This window comes from Tachysurus vachellii, chromosome 16, assembly GCF_030014155.1.
Source record: "Tachysurus vachellii isolate PV-2020 chromosome 16, HZAU_Pvac_v1, whole genome shotgun sequence".
In the NCBI taxonomy this organism is placed as follows: Eukaryota; Metazoa; Chordata; class Actinopteri; order Siluriformes; family Bagridae; genus Tachysurus; species Tachysurus vachellii.
The window spans coordinates 17,522,026-17,540,409 of record NC_083475.1 but is presented as its reverse complement, the minus strand read 5'-3'; the positions used below and the strand labels follow the sequence as shown (position 1 = coordinate 17,540,409).

Sequence of the window (18,384 nt, the reverse complement as noted above, 5' to 3'; positions counted from 1 at the left end):
GAGCTGAGCCGCAAGGCAAAGCTCTCTATTTACCAGTCGATCTACGTTCCTACTCTCACCTATGGTCATGAGCTTTGGGTCATGACCGAAAGGTCAAGATCCCGGATACAGGCGGCCGAAATGAGTTTCCTCCGCAGGGTGGCTGGGTGCTCCCGTAGAGATAGGGTGAGGAGCTCGGTCACTCGGGAGGAGCTCAGAGTAGAGCCGCTGCTCCTCCGCATCGAGAGGAGTCAGCTGAGGTGGCTCGGGCATCTGTTTCGGATGCCTCCTGGACGCCTCCCTGGGGAGGTGTTCCGGGCATGTCCAAACGGGAGGAGGCCCCGGGGAAGACCTAGGACACGCTGGAGGGACTATGTCTCTCAGCTGGCCTGGGAACGCCTCTGTATTCCACCGGAAGAGCTGGAGGAAGTGTCTGGGGAGAGGGAAGTCTGGGCGTCCCTGCTTAGACTGCTGCCCCCGCGACCCGTTCCCGGATAAGCGGTAGAAAATGGATGGATGGATGGATGGGGAAGAAAATATAAGGATAAAAATAAAAAAATGAATATATACAATTAAAGTTTAAAATTAATTTTAAAAAGATTAACTTCAAATTTAAAATACTGTATATATATATATATATATATATATATACATACATATATATATATGTGTATATGTATATATATATATATATATATATATATATATGTATATATATATATATATATATACATATACAGTATTTTAAATGAGACTGGGCCCCCCATCACACCCATTTTGCACCAAACATAAAAGCCTTTGGGGGCCCCAGAAGTGCATGGGCCCTTAGAATCATCCTAACTTTTCCCCCCTTAGTGGCACCCCGATAAGAAAAAGAAACCTTGAGAGGAACCAGACTCTGAAAGAAACCCGTCCTCATTTGGGTGACACTGGACAGTAAATAGTGTAAATGTAAATAATGTCCTTTCTAAAACAGTTTATAATAGTGCAACCGAGAGCTCCTGAGGAACTAATGGGTCATCGTAAACTCTGAGTTCAGCACAGACCTCATTGCTGATAAAGACCAGACCATACAGCATCAACCTTACATTTATTTGTTATCACCTTCATCCTTCATCACTGCATCTCAATCTACTCTATTCCATTCTACCATCTATAGCACAAGTGTACATACAATTTACTGATTTTTCAGTTTAATTATTTTTTTTTGTCTATTTTATTGTCTGTGTGTTGTTGTCTCTGTATAAAGGAAGCCTGTGACACTAAAACAAATTCCTTGTTTGCTCAGTTTTACTTTACAATAAAGCTTTTTCATATTTTGATCTAGTTTTAAAAACAGTCTGTGTGTCTTTAAGACAACGTCATATCCGTTTTTAAAATTTGCATACATAGGCGATAATATGCTGCCCTTTACCCCGAGGATTACGAGGGTTATAATAAATTAAATCAGAAAGCCTGATTTAATTTATTAGAGAGTGTTTTTTTCCTGAGTAAGTGCGCTTTAAATATATTGTATAAATTTTCTGGTTTGTTTAGCTTGTTAACAGTAAGTAGTTTCGATGTGTTTTTAGCCGTGTTTTTTTTTTACCTACCCGTACTCGGCATGTCCTGCCTCCCTGTTCGTGGATTGGCTAGTAGTGTAATCACGCGCAGTTCTTTTTCCCTTTCTGGGGCGTATAACCGAGTAATTCTGACCAATCACAGTGCAGGAGGTGGTTTTGTCGGAATACGGATAGGGAAAAAAAATCATTAAAGCCAACCTTTCCTTAGATAAACATAAACAGTTTTTGGACAATGTTTTTAGAAATCCAAGGATAACTAGTGAAATGACATAAACAGTAATCTCAGCAAGTAATCTGTATTTCTATCTAAGAACAGCTGATGTGTTTAATTTAAGGAAATAAAAGTAAAACCACACCTTAAAGCAGAGTCACTGAGAAATAACAGGATGTAAATGATGCCTGTTTTTATCTTTTACTCTTCTACAGGGTTTTTTTTTGCTGTTTTCAGTCAACATGATGTTTTTTTGTTTTTTAACCTGAACCTTAAGCAGTTAAGAGATACATGAAAGACATTTCCTGCTCATTTCTTACAGGTAAGTTGCACCTGCATGATTTCCTGTTAAAGATTAAAGGTTATTTGTTGCACTTCTCTGTGATTTAGTTTGTTTTCATCATCCTGCCTTCATATATATGACTTTTACACCATTACAAATCAAACAGAAACTCTTTAGTCAGACCTTTACGTTTACTGACTCAGATCAGCTGCTCACATGATGCTCTTGTGGTTTGCTGATGTTTTCCTCAGAAGCAAAATGTCTTGTTTCATCTTTCTTTCTTTCTTTCTTTATTTATTTATTTATTTATTTCAGTAATGTAATTATTTTCTGGGACACTGAGTTCATAAAACAGATCATATTGTCTACTTTTAATTCATTTTTTATTTGTATTTTTATTTATTTTTTTATGTCTCAAATTCATGTTAAAATTATTTTAATATAAATACAAATTCAAGTTTAGCTCTTTATAGAGCTTTATAATATCATGATAAGACATTACGTAATCAAACCCTTTTCCCTGAAAAAACTGGGAAAAAAAAACACTTAGGAATTGAATCCACTGTGCTCACAGAAAGCACTGTCGGCTTTCACTGTCGGCTTTCACGCTTTAATGGATGTTGTGCGTCTGATTGTTCTTCAGAGAGCTCACCTCTGAGGATGTGCTGCTGCTGAAGGAGTATGTAGTTCCTGCCTTCACTCAGAAAGAGAAAGAGAGAAGGGAAGCTGGGAGAGAAGATGGAGGACTTCACCACGCGGACGTACGGCACCAGTGGCCTGGATAACAGACCTCTGTTCGGGGAGACTTCAGCACGGGTAGGACATTCAGTCTCTGGGACTTGGACATGATTCATGATTCTCCAGTGAGCCGTGTTTTAGTTGTTCTCCATTTTACTCCTATTCAGACTGTGTGCTTACTTTTCAAACTATTTTTTTCTTCAATGAGAGAATTTTTTGCCCGTTTAGTCGAGTGAATTTGCAACAGACACGACACACACAGGTCATGTCACTCACGACTCTCTCTCTCACACACACACACACACACACACACGTTTCACTGAATATTTTCATTTCATTTGAATGTATCAGACATCAGGATTATTCTGTATAATCTTTTAAACAGATATTTGTTGGAAGAACTTTACGCTGTTTATCCCACACTCATTCGCAACAAATTTGCAAACAAACTCTCTCAGTACGAAGTATCTCATCCATTTAAAATGTTTTTTTTAATTAAATTATTTAATATTTTATGTCTATTTAAAAAATGTTTGTATTCCGATCCAGTCTTTCGTATGCATGTTTTATTTGTTGATCTAGCTACTTTTGTACATTGAATTCCTTTATTTACTTACAATCTTGCTCCTGCTCTGACTGTAGCCCTCGATGCTGGCATGACGGTAATAAAATGACCCACATTTTAACACCACATGCTTGTACATGGAGCTCATTTTTCCCGCTCCATCACCTCATAATATAACACGTGCATGACTTGGATCAGTCAATCAATTTAAAATGCAGCAACATGGTAACAAACAGAACCTGACTAATATTTATTAGATTATTATTTTATCAACTTCATATTGTCGTCGTCATCATTATTAATATTCTTATTATTTCCGAAGCATTTCTTTTAAGCCCAAATCTGCTGGCGTATCGAGGTTTATAAATCCGGTAACATCGTAGCAGGTTCCGTTTCATAAAATATCGAATCCTTGCTTTAAGAATCAAAAAGATTTGCACTCTTTCTGTGTCTTTACTCTGTGTCTGTATCTTTTTTCCCCTCCAGGACAGGATAATCAATTTAGTTATTGGCGGACTCGCATCTCTGCTAGTGATAGTAAGTTGTACAGAATTACCTTAATATTTCGTCCAAAGGATTTTGAAAAAGTTCTGACGTTTTCCTCTTTTCACACAGGTGACCATTATCAGCGCTTTCGTCTTTCCCTCACTGCCTCCAAAGCCACTGAACATTTTCTTTGCTGTCTGTATTTTGCTGATGTGCAGCTCAGTGCTGGTTCTGGTAGGTCAGCAACACCTCCATAATAACATGTAGAACAGTCGGTGTGGATTATTGATGATCTGCTCATTATCAGGATCATCTATACACCCGCTCATTTATGCAGTTATCTAATCAGCCAATCAGCAGCACGACGCATTAATTATCAAGAACTTAATCTTCACAACAAACATCAGAATGAGGAAAAAGTCTTAAACCGTGGCTCATCTCCTGCTGATATTCACACAACAGTCTTTAGAGTTCATACAAAATGGTGCAGATAAAAATTCAGTTAAGCAGCAGGTCTGAGAGACAAAACTCGTTTGATGAGAGATTCTGGATATCGATCAGGTTAAATAGAGTCTGACAGGAAGTCGATGACATTTTAAATCATCATCCTTTACAACCGCGATAAGCTGCAAAACATTTAATTCAATTTAATTTTATCTGTATAGCAGTTTTAACAATGGACATTGTCTCAAAGCAGCTTTACAGAACAAAAGAAAGATAGTACAAAAAGATTAATATTATACAAAGATTCTAGATTAATATTAGACTTATTTATAAATGTGTTTGTATTTGTCTGTCAGTCTGATAGCAGATTATGAAAGTATGGAGAGAGAGAGAAAGAGTCAGAGAGAGAGAGAGAGAGAGTCAGAGCAAGAGATACAGAGAGAGAGATACAGAGAGAGAGAGAGAGTCAGAGCAAGAGATACAGAGAGAGAGATACAGAGAGAGAGAGAGTCAGAGCAAGAGATACAGAGAGAAAGAGTCAGTGACAGAGTCAGTGACAGAGTCAGTGACAGAGTCAGTGACAGAGTCAGTAAGAGAGACAGAGTCAGAGAGAGAGACAGAGTTAGAGAGAGACAATGGCCATGACACTTAAAGTGCTAATAAGTGTTTTGCCTTATTGGCATATAAAATAATATTTCAACAACTTTTTTTTTTTAATTAAATTTTTTTTAATATTACTCCCTTTTTTCAGCCAACAAAGAGAATTAGAAGCCGTGTCCCAACATCCTGTCTGTCTTCACCATATTACTTACACTGATGCCCACTCAGTATTAAAATTCCTAGTAAGAAATGTTTGAGATATTCGGTCTCCTCCAACAAGCATTTCTTTCCACAGAAGTGAAACGTAGCACGTAAATAAACACTCAAATATTGGGTATTTATGAGAAAATCAAAAAGTCAGATTCAAGCATTTACATGGCAAATATTTTTCTGTTTGTCAGATCGTTTCAGATCTGTGCAACACGAAGGCTTTTCGGTCCGATTGAGTTTACGATAAGATTACTGACGGATTATTTGGTTGCATGTAAACGTACCGACCGTGAGCACATGATCACCGGACAGTCCAAGCATCATTTTTTCCCCGATCTTCTGCTGATTTTTATGATATATGTATAAATTTATTTTTATGTATAAATGGGTGGATGTAATAAAGTGGGCTGTTGGATGCTTCATTTCTGATCAAAATTATTTTGTTGTCTCTTTCTATCAGATTTTCTGGTACAGACAGGGAGACCTGGAGCCTAAATTTCGCAACCTTATCTACTATATGCTCTGTTCGATCGTCTTGCTATGCATATGTGCCAACCTTTACTTCCACGACGTGGGACGTGACAAAAAGTCCAACGCCTTATCCTAGGAACACGAGGAACTTTACCGTGGAGGTAGAAGCCGTTCGTCTTTCAGCACAATGAAACGGGCGACACTTTCTTACCTCCAGCCCCCGTGCTGTCGTCGCCAGGGCCAAGTCTGCCTCAGCAGGCCTTTTGATCGGACCAACAGTGTTCTAAATGTGAATAATGTGTATTCTGTAGCACGGCGGATGCGTATGCAGATGTTTTGCATCCCGAGTGCCGTATATTCCTGCATTGCTATATGACACCAATGTAATCACCAGACTGTTCTTGACTATAAGCCATGGTTATATGCTGCAGAAAACATTTTATATTTGTATTATTATTATGTTTGATCTACATTCCTGATCGAGATCTCTTGTGTGTCTGATGCAATTGACGCTGAAGCACTTACCAAATCAGAGACAGGGAGAGACACCGCTTGGGTTACTGCGCTCTCTGCACACTGTGTCATTTGATATGGCCAAGATTAATGATTGTTGATATTTCATTTCTAATGTGCATTTTATGTAAGAAATAAACCCTGATTCCCATGCTTTGGTGAGCTCCTACTCTCTCATTGGACTTGAATTGGAAGTCAGGAAAAAAAGCTGAATAAGTGAGTTACGCTAACAGAGCCAGCCGTTTTAGCTTTATTGGTAAAAGTGGAACAAGCTTTTAAGTTTTTATTAGTAAAATCACATTTATTTTATTCGAAATAAAATTATTAGGCAGAATTCAACAATATATATAGTCATTTAATTTTTACATGCCAGAATTATTTAGTAAGAATTATATTAAACATTTAATATTCATTCATTCATTTTCTACCGCTTATCCGAACTATCTCGGGTCACGGGGAGCCTGTGCCTATCTCAGGCGTCATCGGGCATCAAGGGCACACACACACACACTCTCATTCACTCACACAATCACACACTACGGACAATTTTCCAGAGATGCCAATCAACCTACCATGCATGTCTTTGTACCAGGGGAGTAAACCCCTGAGGCACGGGGAGAACATGCAAACTCCACACAAACAAGGCGGAGGCGGGAATCGAACCCCCAACCCTGGAGGTGTGAGGCGAACGTGCTAACCACTAAGCCACCGTGCCCCCCACATTTAATATTTATACTGAAAATATTTATATTTTTATATTAAATATTTATATATTTCCTTCCCCGTCCAAAGACGTGACATGTAGGCTAATTTTAAATTGTCCATAGTGAGTGAATGGGTGTGGAGTGTGTGTGCGATTGTGTCCTGTGATAGTCCAGGGTCTACCCAGTAGGATAAGTGGTGTGAAGGATGGATGGAAAATTTCTAAGCTGGTTTTAAGACCTAGAGTTTTCTTTTTTTTGTCTATTGTTCCTCTCCTGAGTTAATGTGAGCATACATACACCAATCAGGACCATAAAGAAATGGAAAAAAATCATAAATCTTTTTTGATTTATGTGGCTGGTCTGATGAATCATGGTTTGTTCTGTATCAATCACGTACAGTAGATATTCAGGGGCGTGTGTGTCGCCTACCTGAAGAGATGACGTCAAGATGCAGTATGAGGGGTTGTGTGTGTGTGTATGCTGGAGTAGACAGTGTGATGTTCTGGACAATGTTCTGCTGGGATACTTGGGTTCTGGTTTATACAGATGTTACTTTGACACCTAGCAGCTACGTAAACATTGTCCAGACCATATATATAACTCATGGAAATGGTATACCCTATTGGCAGTGTCCTCTTTCAGCAGAATAATGCTGTCTATAACACTGCACAAATTCTTCAGGAATGGTTTAAGGAACAGACAAAGTTCAAGGTGTTGACACAACCGTCAAATTCCCCTTATCTCAAACCGCCCGAGCATCTGTGGGATGTGCTGAACCAAACGAGTCTGCTATAAAGCCCTACGTTTCAATTCTGACCGGCTCCATTTGGGTAAACATATAAAACCCCTCATTTTATATTTGCAGTAAAGCAGAACACAGTGAATAACATTTTGTTTATTCAATAAATAAACACAAGACCTTACACTCACATAGAAAATGTAACCCTTTGATAAATTAACTGTCCAGACAAGCGGACGTTAGGTGTTTGGCTAACCCGCTATCATAACCGAAGATGGATCAGTGCAAATTTTATAAAATGTGAATGAGAAAGCAGTACTCAGATGTGCATAAAAAAAAAATAAATCATGATTCAGTGTAACGCTTTTCTGTTTAACGGACCATAAAAAAAACTATGACTGCACCTTGTCCATAACTGCATGACATGTACAGATCTACAAATATTTAGACATTAAACAGCTACATAGAAGTAAACAATGTGTGTGTGTGTGTGTGTGTCTCCCAGTCTTCATCATGACGAATGGCTCAGTGTTCATATTTTTAAATGTAATGACTGTTTTTGAAAAGTGTAGAAAACATTACGCACAGGTTTCTGACTCTCCCAGTTTATACCGCATTCTCCTTCACAATAATACTTGCCCTCTACAGCAGGATGTTCTGAGAACGATGCCGTTCTCACATAAACTCCCAACCTTCTCTTGCATTAGACGCACAAAACTGACAGCACGGTTACGTAGCGGCGTCCGTGCAGTTGCTCAACAGTCTGAGCCTTCCTCCTGGTTCTGCAGAATGGGATCTGGATGATTGAAACAGTAATACAAGAATATTCACACATGGACCTGGATTAAAGTAGGAGCTGAATGGAGATGGGAATTCATCTCATGAACTCTGACCTGTGAGTGTTCCGACAGGAAGGACGGAGTCGGTGGTGATGTCGCTGGTCGGGATGAAGCTGCTCGGTGACGGGACGATTAGCACGGCGCTGTCACGGTTCACTGCTTCCTCCTTTAATTTCAAACTCTATTTTAGCAAAGAAAGAAGAGACAAGAGGAGGTTACGGGTGTGGGGAAAAAAGGTCTGTATTTTATTTTTATTTAATAATAATAATGAAAAAAAAAAATGTAATAAAAAAATAATTACTGTTTTTGCTGCTATTATTATTATTAGAAAATAATATGAATACATTTTATTATCATTATTAAATATGTAATGAATGATAATTAATATCATTATTATTTACTAGAAGCACTAATAATAATAATAATAATAATAATAATAATAACAATAACAATAATAATAATAAAAATAAAATGTAAAATATTGTTTTTGCTAAGTTGTTATAGAATCATCGGTTATTTAATTTTTATTATCTAGAAACAATAATGGCAACTTAGTTAACAACAACTGCATCAAAACTAAAAAAAGTTTATGATTATATCAATAAAGTTGTGTTATCAGTAAACTGTATTATTATAATAGAATATTTAGTTTAATAATATTCGGACTTCCTTAGTATTATCAGTAGTCTTCATGTATTTATTAATACAATTTATTTATTATAATTTATCATATTTACTCGTTTAAGTTAGAGACGTGGAGCTCAGTATCGAATACTAGAAAAGTTACTACTCAGTTTTGAGTTATTTACTAGAATTCCATGGCTTTTATCTAACAATATGATAAAACTAATAACGGAATAATGTAAAACATTTTTAAGTTTATGAACATTACAATTGCTGTAATATAATCCGATAGAGCCGACTTTCTTCTTCTCAAGCAAATGCATTAGTTTCAGTAAAACCAGATATGTGATTTATTAATTCATAATCTTATTACGTTTAAGTAACGGATTAAAGAATTAATAGTGCAAGAATTCCTAAGTTATTAGGATCTAGAATAATCTCCAGTACCTGATCTGTTGAGTCCTCTCGCACTACTTTAGAGCTCTGCTCACTCGACTCCACTTCTTTCGAGCGCTGCGGCCCTTCGGCACCCTCCTCGTTGGCCAAGTCCCGCTCAGACGTCAACTCTGATTGGTTAAGAGGGTCAGGAAGGTCTTCTGATGTCACAGTCTGGATTATGATGCCAGGATGAGACATTTGTACCGTAACGTTGTCGCTCATGCTGTCTCCCTGCTCATCAGGTATGAGAAGTTACATCAACATAAATCATTTGTCATTAGGTGTTAAAACATCTGAGTGAGTAAAGAAACACTCACGGCCAGGCTGTGTAAGATGATCTGCTCTGGTGAACCGGGCGATCCTGCGGCCGCGAGTGTGACGGTGGAATTGGCAGATAGCGTTAGAGGCAGATTCTGATTGGACCCAGTCTGGAGGAAATAGGTACCCGGGGTGCCGGTGGGCTGCAAGTGGAAGGACTGGAGAAGACGAGAAAGGAATATATGAGCAGAGATAAACACTTAAGCACAAACGTCACCATCCTCTTACCCAGGATTACTATTCTCCCAAATCACACCGTGACAATTCTAGTTTTTAATACAGATTTTTAATTAAATTAATTTGCCAACATTCCAGACTGTTAAAAACAATAGCCAGTCGTGTTATACTATGATTTTGGGCCCCTGCTATACACTGTTGGGCCCCTGCTCTGGGGACACTGTATCACGGCTGACACTGAGCTCTGACACCAAATTCCTGGGATATATAAAAAAAGTATTTCACTATGAAGTGTAAAATAAAAATTTCTACAACACTAAGGCCATCCTTAAAAATATTCTTGTTTGCCGTAACCCGACCGACCCTGTCAATTTAGGACCGACTCAATTTTTTATTTTTTTTGCTTCGTCTCATCCTCTCATTCACTGTCAGAGTCAACGGTTTGCGCTTGGTAATGATGGCTGTGGCTGCAGTAAACAAAATGTTCGCGGTCACCGTTCAAACAAATTTGTTTGTGGTCTATATAGCCTGCATCAAAATGAGGTTTGCAATCATGCGCCCGAAGGCACGAGTTGAAGACCCAGTCAGTGACGTCACGATATGCTAATTTGTTCATAAATTCATACCTACGTAATCACCATCACCAAAATTTAACTTTTTTTTTTACATTGAAACTTGAAAAAAAAAAATATAGACCTACCTACCGACCCTTTTTTTTTTTTTTTACTGTTACTGCAAAACAAAATATTTTTAAGGATGGCCCTAAGGCTCCCTAACATTGTCTGGTCTGTTTCCGGTATTTATCTGTCCAGTATGAGTGAGTCTATGGTCATGATCGCCTCAGACTGCTGTTCTTGGCTGACATGAGTTGAAAACCTGATGTGGTCGTCTTCTGTTAAAGCCTCAAGGCTGAATGTTTTGTGTGTTCTGAGATGCTTTTCTCAGCCACTGAGATCACATTTATTCTCTGTTGTGATGTTTGTGCATGATAAAGTGCATGACATTGTACTGAACGAGTAAGTGTATAGGTGTTCCTAATGAAGTGCTCAGTGAGTACATCAACCCTTTATTCCTCCACTCCAGGTTAGTGCCAGCTTGCATCTTTATCAAGAAGAAAACCAGGTAAATTATTTCACAATCCAACAGATCATGATGTTTTATTTTTGGAGGATTTTCCCCAGTAATTTAGTGAAAGCTGCTTGTGTAACCCTAATGAGATTTGAACACTCCTGTTTACCATTCATTTGTTCTAAATACAGCTAAACAAATGACAGCTGAATAACAGGATTTGGGTGTAAATCTTCCATAAACGTCCACATACGTGTTAACGTTAATACTCACTGGGAGAAGTTCAAAAGTCTGCAGCGCTCCAGAGTTCAGTGTAATCGTCCCACTTTCTGAGCTCCCACTTGTACTGTCAGAAGAAGCTACGCGCAAGAGACGGAAAGTTAACACAAGGCTTTGAGCCGTGGTGCTGTATGCGGGGTTATAATACGGTGTCTTACACGACTACACTCACAGATGTGTGTGATCTGGACAGGGATCTGGACAGGGATCTGTAGTGCGGTGACCGGGCTGGATGAGCCGTGGACGGAGCGCGAGCCCACCACCACCACCTTATTCACTGTGGACGAGGGAGCTTCCACAACGTCCTGTAGTCCTTTTAGCAAGACTGTACACACAAGTTAAAGAAAACACACAACAGTCACAACCCATTTTTCATTAATTTAATACAAAATCAAATTAAACACATCGTGATATTTTTTTTTCTTTTAAACCTTGTGATACCGTAGAACTCTAATTCTCCATTCTGATTGGTCAGAAGATATGGATAAATTTGTCTATAAATGCAGCAAAATACAGGTTTATATTAATGAGCTCGTTATAATACGTTATCGTTTCTATAGCCACAACATACTGTACAGGGACTTAAACTGAATAAAACTGAATAATAATATTTTCAGCAAATAAAAAATGAACAAACAGAAAAAGTGTAAAGTTCATTTGTGTATCTGTCCCAGTTAAAACTGCTACACAACATTGATAATGGTAAGAATGTTAGGGATATAATGATGCTATAGCTGTAATTCAGGTAAAAATCGATTTAGATCTACACTAAGAACGTGTTGTGTAATATGTGGATATGTTGTTGTTTTTTTTACTTACCAGGAAATGGAAGGTCTTTGTGATTGGACACTTGTCTTTTAATGGTCCACCATTTGCTCCGGAGCCACTGAGGAGAGCGAACGCTGCTCCATCCCTCAGCTAAAATGTCCCAGTTTATTTCGTTCTCGTCTTCCACTGACAGCTCGATAATCCTACACACAATTAGTTATTATACAGAACTCACTCCCAATTAAATCAGTTAAATCACAACACCTCTCACTGCTTAAATGACTAGTGATCTCTCTCTCTCTCTCTCCCACACACACGCAGACACAGAGTCACACACACAGTCGCTCACACACAGGCTCACACACACACAGGCTCACACACACACAGGCTCACACACACACAGGCTCACAGCCACCCACAGTCTCACAGCCACCCACAGTCTCACAGCCACCCACAGTCTCACACACAGTGTCACACACACAGTGTCACACACACAGTGTCACACACACAGTGTCACACACACACAGTGTCACACACACACAGTGTCACACACACACAGTGTCACACACACACAGTGTCACACACACACAGTGTCACACACACACAGTGTCTCACACACACACACAGTGTCTCACACACACACACAGTGTCTCACACACACACAGTGTCTCACACACACACAGTGTCTCACACACACACACAGTGTCTCACACACACACACAGTGTCTCACACACACACACAGTGTCTCACACACACACACAGTGTCTCACACACACACACAGTGTCTCACACACACACACAGTGTCTCACACACACACACAGTGTCTCACACACACACACAGTGTCTCACACACACACACACACAGTGTCTCACACACACACACAGTGTCTCACACACACACACAGTGTCTCACACACACACACACAGTGTCTCTCACACACACACACAGTGTCTCTCACACACACACAGTGTCTCACACACACACACAGTGTCTCACACACACACACACAGTGTCTCACACACACACACAGTGTCTCACACACACACAGTGTCTCACACACACACAGTGTCTCACACACACACAGTGTCTCACACACACACAGTGTCTCACACACACACACAGTGTCTCACACACACACACACAGTGTCTCACACACACACACACAGTGTCTCACACACACACAGTGTCTCACACACACACAGTGTCTCACACACACACAGTGTCTCACACACACACAGTGTCTCACACACACACAGTGTCTCACACACACACAGTGTCTCACACACACACAGTCTCACACACACAGTCACACACACACAGTCACACACACCTGTGGATGAGGTTGATATCGTCCTCTTTGGTCCAGTCCGTGCCTCCGCTCTGTTTCCAGTTTAGGTAGTTGAGCCATTTAGAGCGGCACTGTTTCTCAGAGCGAGTGCCAACCAGATCAGCCACCGATGCCCACGAAACCCCCTGAGTCACCACATCACCAGTCACTGTGCCCGTCAGCTCATGCACCACCTCTGTCAGCCTCCTCTCTTCTTCCTCTGTCCATTTACCTGAGCAGCAGGGAATGAATTTAATTCCCTCCCCTCTTTTTGGCTGTTTTATTTCCCGGTTTTATGAATGGCCAAGAAGACTGTTGCAATCTGCGGAATCGAAATCTAGACACTGAGTCTAAATGTCTGTGGTTAATAGTGAGTCTGTAAGCTTTGTAGTGTTTGAGGATTGCTCTAACCTGTATGGCACGTGTCCTTCATGAGTCTGCAGCGGTCCTTCACTGACGAGGCACTGCGTCCGAGAGCTGCCCCGATGGTGGCCCAGTCATTTCCGTGCTTCTGCCTGAGTCTTATCAGATAAACACCAACACTTACTAACTAATAAACACCATCATCTATCATCAAATCCTCAGGCTCTGAAGGCTGACTGCATATGAGAAACAAACACTCACTCTTTCAGTTTTTCAATTTCCTCTTGTGTGTATCTGTAAACAGGAAGAACACTCAGTATCGGTACAGACATGTGAGAGCGACGATTATACTACAGCGTGTCTGGGTACTTACTTGCCTACGTGGTTGCGATTGTCATACATACGCAACACGCGCCTGTAAACTGCGAACAGGGGACGATTCAAACCCCATGCGATGCTACGGTAAAAATCCTTTCGCTCTTCTTTTGACATCTCGAAGATGATCTCTGAAGGGTCCTGAATCCCCCGGTTCTGTATTCAGAAGAAGAAAGAAATACAAGAAAATGTCAACAAACCAGAAAGTGCTGAAATCAGCTCTTTCGAATAGCATTTTATTTGGATATGGAGTAATGGCAGACAAACAAACAAACAAACAAACAAATAAAGTAAAAAATTTCAAAAAATCAGTTTTTCCCTCGCCAGAGATTTTGAATAGGAAAAAAAGAACTTCAAGATAAAAAAAATGTAATCATTTTATAAGTAATTATTTTATGTGTTAGAATTTCATACTAATAACTCGTCTTCGTTTTATCCAGTAGCTTTAGATTAATCCAGTAGCTATGGACAAATAAGACTAGCTTTAGAACAGCTAGTCTAATTTGTCTTGTAGTTTTAGAGATTTGTTTTGGATTACTTTCATTAAGGTCTTTATTAGGAAATGATTATGAATTAATTTCACTGATTTCCAATTAATTTAGTCTTAGGTTTCACATCAGGTTTCACATCGCTGAATCTTCTCATACATAACACAATACCTTACACCATTTATTCGTAGGATATACAGCTTTTTCCAAACCACCACGTTTTCTCTTAAGAACGATTTCCCAATATATTCGTTAATATCCGGGATAATAAATTACGCTCAATGAAATATAAACATTTATAAAATAATAAAAAAAAGACTCTATTTTGCCAAAAAATTTCTTTTCTTATTTTGTTTCTTATTGTAGTTTCAATGTGATAAAACTGGGTGGGAGGATACACTTCCTCTCCTGTCAATCACAGTGACACTAGCCAATCACAGCCATCTGTACGCTCATGTATGTTGAAGAGGGCAGACAGCACTTTCTACTGACTGATGAAGAACTCACTCATTTTCTACCGCTTATCCGAACTACCTCGGGTCACGGGGAGCCTGTGCCTATCTCAGGAGTGCCAACCCATAGCAGGGCGCACACACACTCTCATTCACTCACGCAATCACACACTACGGACAATTTTCCAGAGATGCCAATCAACCTACCATGCCTGTCTTTGGACGGGGGAGGAAACCGGAGTACCCGGAGGACATGCAAACTCCACACATACAAGGCGGAGGCGGGAATCAAACCCCCAACCCTGGAGGTGTGAGGCGAACGTGCTAACCACTAAGCCACCGTGCAAACATACCAAATACATTATCAGTGTAATAACTTTTAATGAAGTAACAAAAAAGAAGTAGTTGCAAGTATTTAATACAATTATTTTGCTTTTTGATTTCTATCTGCTTTTACAGGCTGGATATATTGCACCAGGTCATTTTTACATTTTAAACATAATTTTCTATTTTAATAACGGTCACTTTAGTCACGTTACTAAACTTACCTTGAGGTAGTTTTCAATGTTACTCATCAGTATATCAATCTCCTCCTTTGACCACATGCCCTGTTTCCACTTGTGACCTAAAGAAAGGGTGAGACATTAGAAACCCTACATCATGTTAGCACCTGAATCCACTCTAGTGAAGATTTGTGTGTACCTTTGTTCACTAACGTGTTCTTGTCCTCTTTGGTCGTAAACCAGGCCTGGCTGACTGCTGTCACGTCGCTGGATTTCCGTGAGGAGGACAACTTCTCATCCTGCTTACATTACAGAAACACAACACAACACGTCTTCGTTGTTTTCTCAAGCAAGAATTTGTGCATAAACTATGTCTCTGAGGGTAAGTACGCCAAAGACGTACGCGAATACCTTCAACTGATCTTCGCTCTCCTGATCCAGATCGTCTTTCATTTCCGTGGCCGTCATTGTCACCTCGAAGCTCTCCTCACGCTCTGAAACTAAAACACAGATGTAATACGTCAACATTAACGTCGTGTGTTCATGGGGTTGTTGTTTAATCCGCGAGGACTTACGTGGAAGTGCGACCACCGAGTAAGCAGATGGCGTGGACGCGGGGTCTTCTGTCTCCTCGCTGGACAAACGCAACCGTTTATGAATGGGTTCGGGTTCCTCGTCCGACCCAATTGGCCCCTCATCTGTGAAAAGCGATTAAATATGAACGCATCAGCTATGTTAAGGTATCTGACCTTCAGTGTGGGTTTTAAACTGCTTTCACCTTAACAGCAGCTAATATTCTATATTCTATAATCGCTTCTGCTGAAGCATGTGTTCAGATGAATCTTCAAAGGATTTGAAATAAAATGAACCATAAAATTTCTGTACCAGAAATTCATTTAAAGATTCGACTCTTCACTTGAGTATTTGCCAATAAAATAAGTTTTACCAGTGCTCTCAGACCCCACTGTATCTCTGTGTTCTCTCTCTCTCTCACACACAAACACACACACACTGACCGTTCTGAGTGCAGTGCAGGATGATGGTACCATCTGTGTCCTGTGTGAAAGTAACAGAACTGACGGAGTCCAACGCCACGGAGCCTGAGACATCTCCTGCGTTCATGCTCAGCCTGAGACACAGCGAGAAGAAAATAAATAAATAAATAAATAAATAAACTTTCAGTATGATCTGGTATCCATTAATACATGTGCATCCACAGTGATATGAGACAGAAACATCTGATTTATTTTATTCTGTGAACTCGTTATGTTTATGGACGTAATAAAGCACACCATCTGCAGAGGTCATATTCGGATCAGTATCAGATCGCTATTATGTATCAGTCAATACTCATATATTCTGAGATCTGATATATTTAATTTAATAGCAGGCTGACGATTTTTTAGGAGTTAAGGAGCAGCTTTTTTCTTTATTTTTATCAGTATAGACATCAAATCAGAAATAAAACTGATAAATACATGTTGTATACATCAGTCTATGGACTATTAGTGGAGTAGGAAATATAATATTTAATTATATATAACACATGTAACATTCAATAACATAAAAATGCATCTATCCAGTGGTGAAAAACTGTCCACAATAAATAACACAAAATGAAATAACAAATTAAGTACAAATAATAATATTAAATTATTTTCATCTTTAGCTTCATCTTTCATCTTTAGCTATGTAGTAGTAATAATAATGATGATAATAATAATATTAATAATTTCACATTCAGTTATGTAGTAATAATAATAATAATGATAATAATAATAATATTAAAAATAATAATAATTTCACATATTCAGCTTTGTAATAATATTAAAAATAAATAATATGAATAATTTCACATCTTCAGTTATGTAGTAATAATAATAATAATATTAAAAATAATAATTTCACATATTCAGCTTTGTAATAATAATAAAATAAATAATATGAATAATTTCACATCTTCAGTTATGTAGTAATAATAATAATAATAATAATTATAATAATAATAATTATAACAATATTTAAAAAAAAATAATAATTTCACATCTTCAGCTATATATTAGTAGTATTAATAACAATAATAATAATAATAATAATAATAATAATAATAATAATTTCACATTTTCGCTGCAAAGATTTTCCTAAGAAACATTTTTCTGCAAACATTTAGATTTTCTGTAGCTGTTAAACATGTAAAATAAATAACTAAATAAAAGGCTGTAAGGTTTCTAACACATTGCAGTAAGAGTTACAGTAAAGTGTTCAGGATGTCAGGAGCTACATGCAGTACAATAATGTAGCAGAGAAAAACAAACCCGACGCCATGATGTTTCTCTGTCAGACCTTCAGCTCTGTACCGCCGGGGACTTTATACGTGTTTAAACGTCCTCACGTTTCACTTTAAACACGCGCTTTACGGACCCCGAGCTCCCCGAGGGCTCATTTTAATGTTTGATTGTGCTACTTACTTCCTGTTTTGGGTCCGGGCACTTCGCAGGGACCAGGATGGACCAAATACCAGGATGGAGGAAAAAAGGAGCCTCTTTTTTTACAGACCGGAAACAAGAAGTAGTCACTTCCGGTACAAATAGCACCCGCTTATCTGAGAAGTAAATGTTAGTGACTTATAATATATGACCCAAAACATGCTTTTTTTTATTTTATTTTTTTTTTTAGAAAATAGATGTATTCTTCACATGAAGGTGATTTAAATGTTTTAATATAGTTGTCTTTGTCGACCGGATTTTGTGTTTATATCTTGTTTGTAAACAGCACCACCTTGTGACCACCTTGTATTTAATTTACATACATTTATTTACCTTTATTTATTTAATGTATTTTTATTATTCAGTTTTCA

At 38.7% G+C, this 18,384-nt stretch overlaps 2 protein-coding genes across 4 annotated transcripts; one reads left to right on the top strand and one right to left on the bottom strand.

Annotated features, from left to right (window-relative positions):
* Positions 1–1,339: 1,339 nt before the first annotated feature.
* Positions 1,340–6,215, top strand: tmem243b (transmembrane protein 243, mitochondrial b). The gene is made up of 6 exons (XM_060889176.1): positions 1,340–1,469; positions 1,968–2,074; positions 2,679–2,851; positions 3,825–3,875; positions 3,954–4,058; positions 5,539–6,215. Exons 3-6 carry the CDS (start codon positions 2,774–2,776, stop codon positions 5,683–5,685), a joined length of 381 nt encoding a protein of 126 aa, XP_060745159.1. The 5' UTR covers positions 1,340–1,469; positions 1,968–2,074; positions 2,679–2,773; the 3' UTR covers positions 5,686–6,215.
* Positions 6,216–7,646: 1,431 nt separating this feature from the next.
* On the bottom strand, positions 7,647–18,101 carry dmtf1 (cyclin D binding myb-like transcription factor 1). 3 transcript variants are annotated; one of them, XM_060889173.1, is made up of 17 exons: positions 17,996–18,101; positions 16,544–16,656; positions 16,103–16,225; positions 15,939–16,027; positions 15,727–15,829; positions 15,573–15,649; positions 14,083–14,240; positions 13,971–14,003; positions 13,758–13,867; positions 13,350–13,578; positions 12,068–12,219; positions 11,421–11,573; positions 11,243–11,328; positions 9,724–9,882; positions 9,416–9,637; positions 8,399–8,525; positions 7,647–8,301 (listed from the first exon to the last, which is right to left on the bottom strand). In XM_060889173.1, exons 2-17 carry the CDS (start codon positions 16,647–16,649, stop codon positions 8,261–8,263), a joined length of 1,968 nt encoding a protein of 655 aa, XP_060745156.1. In that variant the 5' UTR covers positions 16,650–16,656; positions 17,996–18,101; the 3' UTR covers positions 7,647–8,260. The 3 variants fall into 3 exon arrangements, with proteins under 3 accessions (XP_060745156.1, XP_060745158.1, XP_060745157.1); XM_060889175.1 differs by having other exon boundaries at positions 15,727–15,826; XM_060889174.1 differs by lacking the exon at positions 17,996–18,101 and adding an exon at positions 17,843–17,984.
* Positions 18,102–18,384: the final 283 nt, after the last annotated feature.

Bases quoted from the DNA above. Each gene is read 5' to 3' on its own strand.
- tmem243b (XM_060889176.1), top strand. From the start codon at position 2,774: ATGGAGGACTTCACCACGCGGACGTACGGCACCAGTGGCCTGGATAAC. The intron at 2,852-3,824 runs GTAGGACATTCA...TTTCCCCTCCAG, and splicing joins TCGGGGAGACTTCAGCACGG to GACAGGATAATCAATTTAGT. The intron at 3,876-3,953 runs GTAAGTTGTACA...CTTTTCACACAG, and splicing joins TCGCATCTCTGCTAGTGATA to GTGACCATTATCAGCGCTTT.
- dmtf1 (XM_060889173.1), bottom strand. From the start codon at position 16,649: ATGAACGCAGGAGATGTCTCAGGCTCCGTGGCGTTGGACTCCGTCAGT. The intron at 15,650-15,726 runs GTACACACAAAT...CCCTTTCTTTAG, and splicing joins GAACACGTTAGTGAACAAAG to GTCACAAGTGGAAACAGGGC. The intron at 12,220-13,349 runs GTGTGTGTGACT...AATTGTGTGTAG, and splicing joins GATATCAACCTCATCCACAG to GATTATCGAGCTGTCAGTGG.